The sequence below is a fragment of the Neodiprion fabricii genome, chromosome 1 (genome assembly GCF_021155785.1).
Source record: "Neodiprion fabricii isolate iyNeoFabr1 chromosome 1, iyNeoFabr1.1, whole genome shotgun sequence".
Lineage (NCBI taxonomy): Eukaryota > Metazoa > Arthropoda > Insecta > Hymenoptera > Diprionidae > Neodiprion > Neodiprion fabricii.
Window position 1 is genome coordinate 8,090,141 of NC_060239.1, and position 12,795 is coordinate 8,102,935.

Sequence of the window (12,795 nt, forward strand, 5' to 3'; positions counted from 1 at the left end):
TATATTTTTTATATGGTTATCAGCCTCAGAACTCCGAAAGATAAACTTGATGATAAAATTGATAAATGATATCCATCTAGTTAAGGTCAGTCCGAAGTTAGTCATTGTTGAGCTCGGTACGGCTACCTTACTCGAAATCGGTCGGACGTAGGTGTTGCTCAAAGGGCATCGCGTAATGTTCGCACTTCTATGTTGCCTCTTCTCAGTCACGCGTGAAATTATTACGCTGTTGTCGAGCAGTCGGAAACGATTGAAACCTATGGCGGATCAACGAGGCGGTAGTAAACTTGTCGACGTTAGAAACAACGGTGTTAACGGAAACTCGATCTTCGAGGTAAGCTGAAAAAATAACGGAGACTCCTTTCATCCCTTTGCATCATTTACGCATTTCCAATGAGGCGAATGAACGCTGCTGGTTGGCTGTTGATTGCATTCGTATTTCGTAATCATCGGCTTCCGATCGCGAATATCGCATATCAGCTCTTTCCGCAATAATGTAGCTCATATTATGGACGCCATCGAACGAGACGCGGCTATAATCGTGAAACTTCTCACGTCAGTCTTATTCCTCGCTTCGTACGATTCGGAGCTCTGGATTATATGGTGCAAGTGACGTAACATACACGCCTCGGCGCGACGCGAAGTTATCTGATTTTACTTTTGGCGGGAATCGAGCGTACTTTACGATTCTTGCACGGTGAATATACAACGTTTTCTTGTGACGCAAGGATTTCGATTCTCTCACGTTTGTATCGAACCAGTAATGTTGTAGATAACAGCGTATAATCTGGTCATTTGATTCATCGATTTAGTTACACGTATTGCGTACACGAATCATTCGTGCTTCCTAAACTTCGGATACTTAATGGGATTAACTCGCGGTCAAATGTGTACAACCGTCTTTTGTTTCGCGCTGTCACAATGTTAGACGGTAATACTACGACGATGACGTCACACGTCTATGTACGTACAAAAGTTACTCACAGCGGCATTGCGGAGCTGTAGCTTGTAGTGTGATGATATGGTGTTGTCTTCCTGTGCGAATTGATACTGTAATATTATAATCGGACTTCTGAGAAGGGCAAAACAAGAAAGTGTTTATTCGTGCGGTTAATAATCCAGAATAGTAAACGATATATATTATCAGATAATTTTTGATTATTGGGGAGAAAATTGATCTGTTCGTTATGTGACAATGTCGAAACGCAAATTGCAGGTATGATTGAGGATTCCGTATCAATTATTTAGCAAATTCAAAATCTCGATTGTTGTATACAGTAAGTTTGTTATACTATTTCTGCGTAATATGTTTGACTATCTTTTCAAAACATGTAATATTGGGTCATTTATTCAGCCTCTTTGCTTTTTTCTCGTCATGAGTTTTATTGATAACTTTTGACTAACACGATTGATTTCAAGTATGTACTGCAACAACTATGGCATATTTTCTTTTCTCATCGCGTAAACATACGCAAAACATGGACGCTACGTAGGCTTATTTTGTTAGTTATATTTACGCGTTTCCTTTTAAGGGATTACATTTAACGACAGGGTAAAGTTTCGAGTTTAAATTAGACGTACAATAACGATACTTCGAGTAAACGGAACACATATACGAAACGTATTTTTACATTCACGTTTCTCGTGCTTTTTTTTGTGTAGATTCGGAAATGTCGCGCTAATCCGAGAGTGTATTGCAAAAGTCCCAAGATGCGTTATCGCAATCAAATGACATTTTCTTCCATATTTCGGTTCCTTTGAATTACTTACATTGTAATCTTACGACATTAAAATGACCGGACAACATTGTCAGATATTTGTCATCAGTTGCGTCTGTTGTATTAGTTATAAAAGAACCAGCAACGAAATATAAGAAATAATATGGAGTAAGTTTATCGACGTAGAATTTTTTTTATTTTATATGTTGTGCTTTTTAACAAAGCTGTGGTCGAGAGCGAGTCGCTAGAATTAACTATCACTTATCGGTGAGGTTGCGTCTCGCTATTTGTCAACATCCTTTCGCCAATTCGAGTACTTTATACATGTAGTAAAGTGATTCCCAGGATGAAATATACTAATTATGTGTATGACGGAGATTTTTTTTTCTTTTTTCTAACTGACCTCATAATAATTCAATTACAACACGCAGTTGTGAGACAAATATGCTTATCCTGCTTCCGATTATTATCATTCTAAGCGTGTAGCCTGAAGCAAAGTAGAAGAGGCAACGATTAGAAGAAAATTTCACGTATTTCGTTCAGTTTCGTTAAAGCGTGTGGACTGATTATTTTGCACAATTATAGTGGATTAATTATTTATATTTTTACCTAATCGTAAATGTGTATAAGATAAATTTTTCAAACCGTCGATGATACAGATTTAGCGAAACTTGCATCGAATCGCAATTAAGGAAATGTAGTACTCCCACCTCTACCAACCCAGCAATTCACCCTTTTTCTTCCTGTGGGTATTAAATACACAAATGAACGGAAAGGGTTCAAATTTCGTTTGTGTATTTATTGTAGGAAAACTAGGGTCAGTTTGCTCGGTCGGTGAAGGTAGGAGTATTACATGACCTTAAGTCCTACACGTATCGAAATTTTGAAATAATTATTTGACGCTGTGTAAAAATTCCGTCCGATTTCGTAGATCTAGATTGTTCTTGTACTGTTCATTTTTTCTCGGGGTATCAGATCAAGTATAATTCTTTCAGAGTGGAGATGACATGCTCGTCGACGAAACATCGCCGTCGACGCCAATTAGTGGAAAAACAAAACGTTCGCGAAGAATCAGCGACGTTATCGACAGCGTTCGTATCACCGAATATATGCAGGCACCCGGGCATTCGACACCGCAACAAAAAATGCCAGCCCATGTTGATTTGGTTGGTTGAATAAATGAATTGTTTGTTATTCGCCTGGTCTTTCGATCGATCAATTTTGATTGGAAATTAAATTTGCTGCTGCTTATCGAAGAGTAGTCGGAATAAAACCTGAGTAATAATCATTCCAGAGTGCGGAATTTTTGAAATCATTGCGGAATATGACGGTGATCCGTTTGATTGTCTATCTATTCGTTTATTGCTGGATTTCCCAGGTTAAAGTTAGTAACGTTATCGCAACGAAACATTGGGGAAAAAATCACTATTTTTTTTTATTTCACAATGATTTTGAAGGAACTGAGATATCGAAATGTAAGTGCGATTTGTTTCATTACGGTTTACTGAATTTCGGACAATTCCAAGATCGAGTAACAACGGTTTTTCCTCAGCATGAATCGTTACGATGACGTTACTAACTTTAATAAGATTTGAATTTCTTGCGATCAAGCTTAATCGATCGAAAATCCAGATATACTGTTAACAAAGCTAATCAGACCATCCATCAGTATAAGTTGAGAAGGTTCCACACTTTCGCATTGAAGGTGATACCGAAATTCTGAAAAACAGTCTCTTTGATTATTTTTACCAATCATAAGAAAGAGTCGATGTTAGCGATGGATGCGTTTTGCATCCTTGGATTAAATTTTTTAACGTTCTCGGACGAACCTTCTTAAAATTCACATGCATATCGTGAATCGGTCGAATCTGTGCGGCGTTGGACTTTTATCGGCTGTTGACTATTGTAGTACCCATAGATGTAGAAATAAACTAAGGCTAAAATTCTCTCTCTCTCTCTCTCGAAAAAAAAAAAAAAAAAACCAACATGTACGACAACGAAATTTGGTGAATTTACATGCGAGACGATAATTGTATGCACAGCGATTTTTTGAACTAACAATAATGATAGGAGTGAATTGCGATGAGAATTACTTACCAGTACATATATTAAAGTTACACTCGCGAATGTTTTTTGAAATTGTCAAATACCGTAGTCACGGTAATTTTTATTCCGAAAAAGCACTGTCCGTACGATTACAGTCGCGCGTGTAAATCAAACAGATTTTTTCCGTGTGGTAGAATTGGAACGAAATCGTATTGGCCGATCGGTTATTCATTTATGTTCGTTTATTAGTGTGGATCGAGCATAAAACGGGAAGTTTTGGGAATTATTCGTCGAGCTGCAGCGTCAAAATTAAAAGTTTCCGAAGCTTTTTCCGCATAAGATTGCACGTTTTGCTCTTCTCGGTTTTTTTCTACTAAACTATTTCATTTGCATACATACTTACCCAATCGTCTACCGTGTTTGCATACATTTTTTTTGTAACTCACACACAACTTTCATTGTTTACCTTTCGACATTTGCTTGCCTTATTCACAGGTAATCGTAAGTAAGTAATAAGTAAGATATTCGTATCACGTTGATTGGAAAAATGTTTGTGATACCTGCATTGGCTGAACATCCTGATTATTAATGATAAGAATAAGAGAAGGAAAATTCACATCTCAGATTCAGTATTAACAGATATTGATAAACCATCAACAGGTATCTCCGGATCAAGGATACGAGGGCACACCGTGTAACGATCCCGGCATAATTCCAAGTTGGATGCACAAAAGAACGGATCACATTGACGCAACACCCCCTGGCCCTAGCGATGAAAATGAAGAAGAGCAGACTGTCGTTGGGTAATTATTTACGACACAGCATATATGTATAATTTTATATGACCGATCTTGGTGGAAAATTTTCGTACCAATTTTCCCTGTTTTTAACATAATGACACTTAGGGTAAAGTTCGACGAATGTGACGAGATTTTTTATTTTCCGCAGAACCCCGAGTGGAATAACAGCCATGATGCCAGTTAGCCGAGAGTCCGAACAGTATAATATGAGTCATGCCAATAGGGGAACATGCTTAATATTCAACCATGAAGTATTTGAAACAGGATTCTCCAAGCGGGAAGGATCCAGCATTGATGCCAAGCGGATCGAAGCCACTTTCACTAAATTAGGCTTCGACGTTGTTATTCGTGACAATCTTGAGCACAGTGACGTACTCGATGAGATAAATAAATGTACGAAACTTACCACATCAATCATATGGAAAGACTGATTTCATGATCGTGAAAACTTTGACATGATTTTAATCTTTCTTTATCATTGACAGTCATAATTAACGTGTACATCGTTCATTTTTCAGTAAGTTCCGCAGACCATACCAACAACGATTGCGTATGCGTATTTTTACTGACGCATGGGTTGAACAATAATTTGGTTATGGCCAAAGACGTTGCCTACAGGGCTGACAAAATTTGGAAACCCTTTACCGCCGATGTTTGTCCAACGTTGGCAGGAAAACCGAAATTATTTTTTTATCAGGTAAAGCAATCGTCACATTATTCAGGTATTCAACGTCGAGTTAATAAAAAAATATTATGTCAATGATCCATTTTTTGTTCCGAATGAAATTAGTGATATCGGTAAAATAAAATTCAATTGTGTTACAGGCTTGTAGAGGGGACAAATTGGACGGCGGTGTCATGCTAATGTCGCGGACCAGTAATACCCAGACGGATTCCGCAGTTGCCTCGTATAAAATTCCTACCCATTCCGATTTTCTGATTGCTCACAGTTCCGTAGACGGTATGTTACATTATTTAAACTGCATCAAAATTTCGGTGTCCATTCAAATTACTAATATAAGTATTCATCTTCTGCGTCTGACGCTATAATTTGCTTTTTGACAATCTATGTTCACTAGGATTCTTTTCGTGGCGTAATCCTGAGGAGGGGACGTGGTACATTCAGTGTTTGTGCTCCGTCCTGGATCAGTTTGCAGAGACGACTGACCTGATGAGGATGCTGACGATAACCGCGCGAAAAGTAGCAACCGAATTCCAATCTTACGACGATATGAATCTGCAGAAAAACGAGCAGAAACAAGTTCCGTCGACAACGTCGATGTTGACAAGAGACTTATATTTTAAACCAAAATAATGACGCAAAGCTTGCATCAATTAATGATCTAGCAATTATAAAGAAGAAAAAGAATTGACACTTTGTTCAGCGACAAGATACTGCAGGCGTTGAGCATCGTTCGTGTTTTATTAAAATTACAATTGTTCGTCAGTCATTTTGGGCCCGCACTTTACACTATATAGGTAATATAGTTGTGAAATTTGGATTTTGTGGTTTGGCGTTGGAAATATGAAATATTTCCGACTCGGCTATGAGGAGCAAAAACTGGAGAAAGAATAAGTACAAACCCACCTCGCATCATTCAGTAAAACTTGTATAATCTCAGAATATTCAATGTTGAACTTTACACATTTGCATATTTTCTTGATTAATGATACCTAAGAATTTCTTTTTTTTTTATACTATATATTTCCATTATCATACGAGTTGGTCGCTTATAATTCATCCATCCTTCCACAATAAGACTGTTCGTTGCTCGTTACAAAAGACACATTTGCTCACATGTGTATCATCATTTCTGACCAGTAGTTATTAAGCTGATTCCACCCCCTTACTAGTCGGTACGAATAGTAATTCATACATAACTTGTATCTTCGTGTCATTTAAGGTTCGTATTACAAGTAATCTTTCATCGTAACGCTTACTTGAGATTTGTTACTAAACTTTCTCAGTGTGGCGGAAAAAATGGCGCCATTTTGTAATACACACGCGGGTACAAAAACTTGATGATATTAATTCCTGCAAGTACCAGGTCCATCGCTACGCACGCATTTGCTCGCCCTATCAATGTTCCGTAATATTACCGTTATTTCGCCCGTATTCACTTTACTTTTGTTTAATATTTAATATTTATTTTTCCGTTGTTCTTTTTTTTTTCGTTTTTTGTTTTCGGTTTTAACCTCTCTAGAACATGCATAACAAGGTTGCGAAATTTGTTATAACCAGAAATTTATGCACGTATGAAAATCATTTGTCGCGGAACACAGCAAAATGCGAATTCAGTGACATCCAAATTCGATCCGTGCGCTGCAATTGATGTGAGCAAAGCATGACGAGCTTAATACGCACTTTTTCTGGTGGCCAGAAGCCACTAAGCACGTGTATTATAAGCACCCTACATGTAAGAAACGTAGCAAAATGCATAGTTAGTATATTTTCCTTAATCATAATGGACTAAACGTTAATATGTTAAATATTTATTCAGACGGTACATATGAACTATTAATTGTCACACTACTTATGTAAGTATCATCTTCATAGAAAGTATCAGGATAGTATTATCGTTTTTTATTTACCAACATTTCCGATGATTTTTATCGTAACGTTGCCGCAATGATAAAAAAAAAATGACAAAGTAATTTTTTTGAAATTTTTCAACAAAAAAACAGATGTGTTCCATCTATCCTGTAACGCGAAAACGACTATTATATTATGATTACTATTAGTTGATAATATTATTTGATAAAAAGCCATGTTCATAGAATTCCGTCAAAAGTGCCGCAAAAATAAATTAGAAATGAAAACTGGGCTAGTCTTTATTATTGCATATCGTATACGAATAAAAATTCAGTACGGCAAGCTGCAAGAAATGTTTAATTGTTATATCCCGATGTTGTAAAGTCCCCCTTTCAAGTCGCAGAGACAAAAAATGCAAGCGTGTAACACAGAGGACGTATCTACTTGTTGTAATGTAATGCTGACAAATTTTTTTCGGCCCACCCTCCCAAATCAACTTTAAATATCTCAAAAACAATTGCCTAATTTCTTCAGAGTTTTACGTCAATTATAATCCGTGCCATCAACAGGATGGATTTCCTCACTTGAAATACACGTGATTCGGACACATTCTCAGTATATGTATATTTTATTGTGAGAGTAATAATGTTAAAAAAATCCGTAACTGCGAGGTTTTAGTGGGTACTAGTGCTCCTATCTGAGAAAAAATGCACATCGTCATGTTAGGCAATCTAGACGAATTGAGCTTCCTCTAAATAAAAAAGAAAATGAGATCTCGAAGTCACAGTTTCGGTTTAAATAAAATTTGAGGGCTTATCTTTCATCATTTTTCGCTGATATTTTACACCGTGACTTCGAGGTGAACGAGCTAAAAATTTGGAGACATGATTTTCATCGGAAATTTCCTGAATCGTGAAAAAAAAATCCGACTTTCAAAAAACGATGGCGAACATGGTGGAATTGATGTTTTAAGTTTAATTTTTTGAATTGCGCGCTGAAAATGAAAAGTGAGTAAAAAATGATCATCATGTTCGGAAGATACAGAAAGTTTCTGATAGAAAACCGTATTTTTATTTATTTTTTTAAAACATTTTTTTGAACCGTTTAATTACATTGGAAAATTTCGAAGCAAATTCCAATGATTATGAAAACCCCTATTAACTGAAGTCAGAGATCTTTCATACCCGGGACATGACTTTGTTAACACCTAAATCCTGTGACGAAGTCATAAAAATAGAAAAAAAAAACTTTATGTCGGCTTTGCGTACAGGATGTGGTGGAATGGCCAGTGTCTGAAAATAGCGAATTTACATAAGTAGAACCTTGATTATTCGAACCACGGCTTGATTTATCCGAACGCTCAATTACGCAAACGTCGGCTCAAAAAATACATTTTTGGTGCGAAATATACATTGTTGCTCGGTAAAACATTTGGATAGTTCCAAGATCTTGCGTTTAATGTAAATAAATACTAATTTTCGCAGCAAGGTAAACAACATAATGATTGCGGTCAATCTCGTATTTAATGGAATATTAACAGTCTCCTTGTAATGCCTACGAAAGGGTGGGACACTTTAATTATTTTTAATACCTTCTAAAGGTGCCAGGGGAGAGAGAGAGATAAGGTGTGCAGGGTATAGATTTACTCGTGAATGAATGAAATAAAAGACTCCAAAATACGAATATATATATTTATTTAATTTGTATGATAATTTTAATTCGTCTTCATATGTTTTGTATAATTACATATAATGATAAGATTTTAATGACCGTCTTTTGTTCCGCGCGGTCACAATGTTAGACGGTAATACTACGACGATGACGTCACACGTCTATATACGTATAAATGTCACTCGCAGCGGCATTGCGGAGCTGTAGCTTGTAGCGTGATGATATGGTGTTGCGTTCCTGTGCGAATTGATACTGTAATATTATAATCGGACTTCTGAGAAGGGCAAAACAAGAAAGTGCTTATCCGTGCGGTTAATAATCCAGAATAGTAAACGATATATATTATCAGATAATTTTTGATTATTGGGGAGAAAATTGATCTGTTCGTTACTTGACAATGTCGAAACCCAAATTGCAGGTATGACTCAGGATTCCGTATCAATTATTTAGCAAATTCAAATTCTCGATTGTTGTATTCAGTAAGTTTGTTATACTATTTCTGCGTAATATGTTTGACCATCTTTTCAAAACATGTAATATTGGGTCATTTATTCAGCCTCTTTGCTTTTTTCTCGTCATGAGTTTTATTGATAACTTTTGACTAACACGATTGATTTCAAGTATGTACTGCAACAACTATGGCATATTTTCTTTTCTCATCGCGTAAACATACGCAAAACATGGACGCTACGTAGGCTTATTTTGTTAGTTATATTTACGCGTTTCCTTTTAAGGGATTACATTTTACGACAGGGTAAAGTTTCGAGTTGAAATTAGACGTACAATAACGATACTTCGAGTAAACGGAACACATATACGAAACGTATTTTTACATTCACGTTTCTCGTGCTTTTTTTTGTGTAGATTCGGAAATGTCGCGCTAATCCGAGAGTGTATTGCAAAACTCCCACGATGCGTTATCGCAATCAAATGATATTTTCTTCCATATTTCGGTTCCTTTGAATTACTTACATTGTAATCTTACGACATTAAAATGACCGAACAACATTGTCAGATATTTGTCATCAGTTGCGTCTGTTGTATTAGTTATAAAAGAACCAGCAACGAAATATAAGAAATAATATGGAGTAAGTTTATCGACGTAGAATTTTTTTTATTTTACATGTTGTGGTTTTTAACAAAGCTGCGGTCGAGAGCGAGTCGCTAGAATTAACTATCACTTATCGGTGCGGTTGCGTCTCGCTATTTTTCGACATCCTTTCGCCAATTCGAGTTGCAGATAATTAGTCGAATTCTTCATACATGTGGTAAAGTGATTCCCAGGATGAAATATACTAATTATGTGTGTAACGGAGATTTTTTTTTCTTTTTTCTAACTGACCTCATAATAATTCAATTACAACACGCAGTTGTAGGACAAATATGCTTATCCTGCTTTCGATTATTATCATTCTAAGCGTGTAGCCTGAAGCAAAGTAGAAGAGGCAACGATTAGAAGAAAATTTCACATATTTCGTTCAGTCTCGTTAAAGCGTGTGGACTGATTATTTTGCACAATTATAGTGGATTAATTATTTATATTTTTACCTAATCGTAAATGTGTATAAGATAAATTTTTTGTTCGTTTATTAGTGTGGATCGAGCATAAAACGGGAATTCTTGGGAATTATTCGTCCAGCTGCAGCGTCAAAATTAAAAGTTTTCGAAGCTTTTTCCGCATAAGATTGCACGTTTTGCTCTTCTCGGTTTTTTTCTACTACACTATTTCATTTGCATACATACTTACCCAATCGTCTACCGTGTTTGCATACATTTTTTTTGTAACTCACACACAACTTTCATTGTTTACCTTTCGACATTTGCTTGCCTTATTCACAGGTAATCGTAAGTAAGTGATAAGTAAGATATTCGTATCGCGTTGATTGGGAAAATGTTTGTGATACCTGCATTGGCTGAACATCCTGATTATTAATGATAAGAATAAGAGAAGGAAAATTCACATCTCAGATTCGGTATTAACAGATATTGATAAACCATCAACAGGTATCTCCGGATCAAGGATACGAGGGCACACCGTGTAACGATCCCGGCCTAATTCCAAGTTGGATGCACAAAAAAACGGATCACATTGACGCAACACCCCCTGGCCCTAGCGATGAAAATGAAAAAGAGCAGACTGTCGTTGGGTAATTATTTACGACACAGCATATATGTATAATTTTATATGACCGATTTTGGTGGAAAATTTTCGTACCAATTTTCCCTGTTTTTAACATAATATCACTTTCGGTAAAGTTCGACGAATGTGGTGAGATTTTTTATTTTTCGCAGAACCCCGAGTGGAATAACAGCTGTGATACCAGTTAGCCGAAAGTCAAAACAGTATAATATGAGCCATGCCAAGAAGGGAACATGCCTAATATTCAACCATGAGAAATTTGCAGAAAAATCCTACTACCGGGAAGGATCCAGCATTGATGCCAAGCGGATCGAAGCCACTTTCACTAAATTAGGCTTCAACGTTGTTATTCATGACAATCTTAAGTACACTGACGTACTCTTTGAGATAAATAAATGTACGAAACTTACCACATCGATCATATGGAAAGACTGATTCCATGATCGTGAAAACTTTGACATGATTTTAATCTTTCTTTATCATTGACAGTCATAATTAACGTGTACATCGTTCATCTTTCAGTAACTTACGTAGACCATACCAACAACGATTGCGTATGCGTATTTTTACTGACGCATGGGAGGAAAGATAATGAAGTTATGGCATTCGACGGTGACTTCTACTCGGTTGACGAAATTTGGAAACCCTTTATCGCCGGTGTTTGTCCAACGTTGGCAGGAAAACCGAAATTATTTTTTTATCAGGTAAAGCAATCGTCACATTATTCAGATATTCAACGTCGAGTTAATAAAAAGATCTCCTTTCTTTTGTTATTTTCGCAAGCGGCTGACAAACCAATTTCAATGTATCTTGGAAATTTTGCGCTTAAACCCAGGTTTTCTGAACTTGGATTCCGAACGAATTGTAAATGTAACAGATTTCGTGGAATATAATATGTTGACAATGATCCATTTTCTGTTCCGAATGAAATTAGTGAAATCGGTAAAATAAAATTCAATTGTGTTACAGGCTTGTAAAGGGGTCAAATTGGTGGGCGATGTTCCGCTAACGTCGCCGACCAGTAATACCGGGACGGATTCTGCAGTTGTCTCGTATACAATTCCTACATATCCCGATTTTCTGATTGCTTGCAATTCCGTAGACGGTATGTCACATTATTTAAACTGCAACAAAATTTCGTTGTCCATTCAAACTACTAATGTAAGTATTCATCTTCTGCGTCTGACGCTATAATTTGCTTTTTGACAATCTATGTTCACTAGGAGTCTGTTCGTGGCGTAATCCTGAGGAGGGGACGTGGTACATTCAGTGTTTGTGCTCCGTCCTGGATGAGTTTGCAGAGACGACTGATCTGATGAGGATGCTGACGATAACCGCGCGAAAAGTAGCAACTGAATTCCAAACTCGCGACTCTCTGAATCTGCAGCAGAACGAGCAGAAACAAGTTCCGTCGACAACGACGACGTTGACAAAAGAATTATATTTTAAACAGAATAATGACGCAAAGCTTCCATCAATTAAGGGGGGGGGAAACTGGTTTATGAGGTTGAAATTTTGCTGTATTTTATGATTTTTTTCAACCAGGAAGGAATAATCACAAAATGTTTAAACTTGAAGGATATTTTATTTATGTTTTAAAGTACACTGAAATTTTTTCAAACGATTTCCACCGGAAATAGTGGAGTTACCACGTGCAGTCCATGGGCGATTGCCATCCGAGCATTTGGCTTGCGTACATCCCTGGCGTCGCAATTTTTATCTGTAATCATCAGGATTTTCTATTTTCGTTAAAAACATATTTTCTAAGAATATGAACCTAATTTCGATCAAACAAATTGAAAATTGCATGTTTTTGAGGTGTTTGAACACAATGACATGTTTTTATACTATATTTTTTCATCTTTCTTGCATAAAAACATATATTTT

General features: G+C 36.6%; 1 protein-coding gene and 1 long non-coding RNA gene across 3 annotated transcripts; both read left to right on the plus strand.

Annotated features, from left to right (window-relative positions):
• The first annotated feature begins 388 nt into the window (after nucleotides 1–388).
• Nucleotides 389–7,387, plus strand: LOC124175655 (caspase-1-like). Of its 2 annotated transcripts, XM_046556060.1 has the most exons (7): nucleotides 390–1,216; nucleotides 2,714–2,884; nucleotides 4,425–4,567; nucleotides 4,713–4,957; nucleotides 5,083–5,261; nucleotides 5,390–5,525; nucleotides 5,644–7,387. In XM_046556060.1, the coding sequence occupies exons 1-7, from the start codon at nucleotides 1,196–1,198 to the stop codon at nucleotides 5,877–5,879; spliced, it is 1,131 nt and encodes a 376-aa protein (XP_046412016.1). In that variant the 5' UTR covers nucleotides 390–1,195; the 3' UTR covers nucleotides 5,880–7,387. The 2 variants fall into 2 exon arrangements, with proteins under 2 accessions (XP_046412022.1, XP_046412016.1); XM_046556066.1 differs by lacking the exon at nucleotides 2,714–2,884 and having other exon boundaries at nucleotides 389–1,216.
• A 1,581-nt stretch (nucleotides 7,388–8,968) lies between these two features.
• Nucleotides 8,969–11,103, plus strand: LOC124175670. The gene is made up of 3 exons (XR_006869209.1): nucleotides 8,969–9,186; nucleotides 10,773–10,915; nucleotides 11,061–11,103. It is a non-coding gene; the product is annotated as an uncharacterized LOC124175670 (long non-coding RNA).
• The last annotated feature ends 1,692 nt before the right edge of the window (nucleotides 11,104–12,795 follow it).

Excerpts from the sequence above, each read along its gene's own strand:
- LOC124175655 (XM_046556060.1), top strand. The coding sequence starts at position 1,196 with ATGTCGAAACGCAAATTGCAG. Across the intron at positions 1,217-2,713 it reads TGTCGAAACGCAAATTGCAG|AGTGGAGATGACATGCTCGT; the intron begins GTATGATTGAGG and ends TAATTCTTTCAG. Across the intron at positions 5,526-5,643 it reads TGCTCACAGTTCCGTAGACG|GATTCTTTTCGTGGCGTAAT; the intron begins GTATGTTACATT and ends TATGTTCACTAG.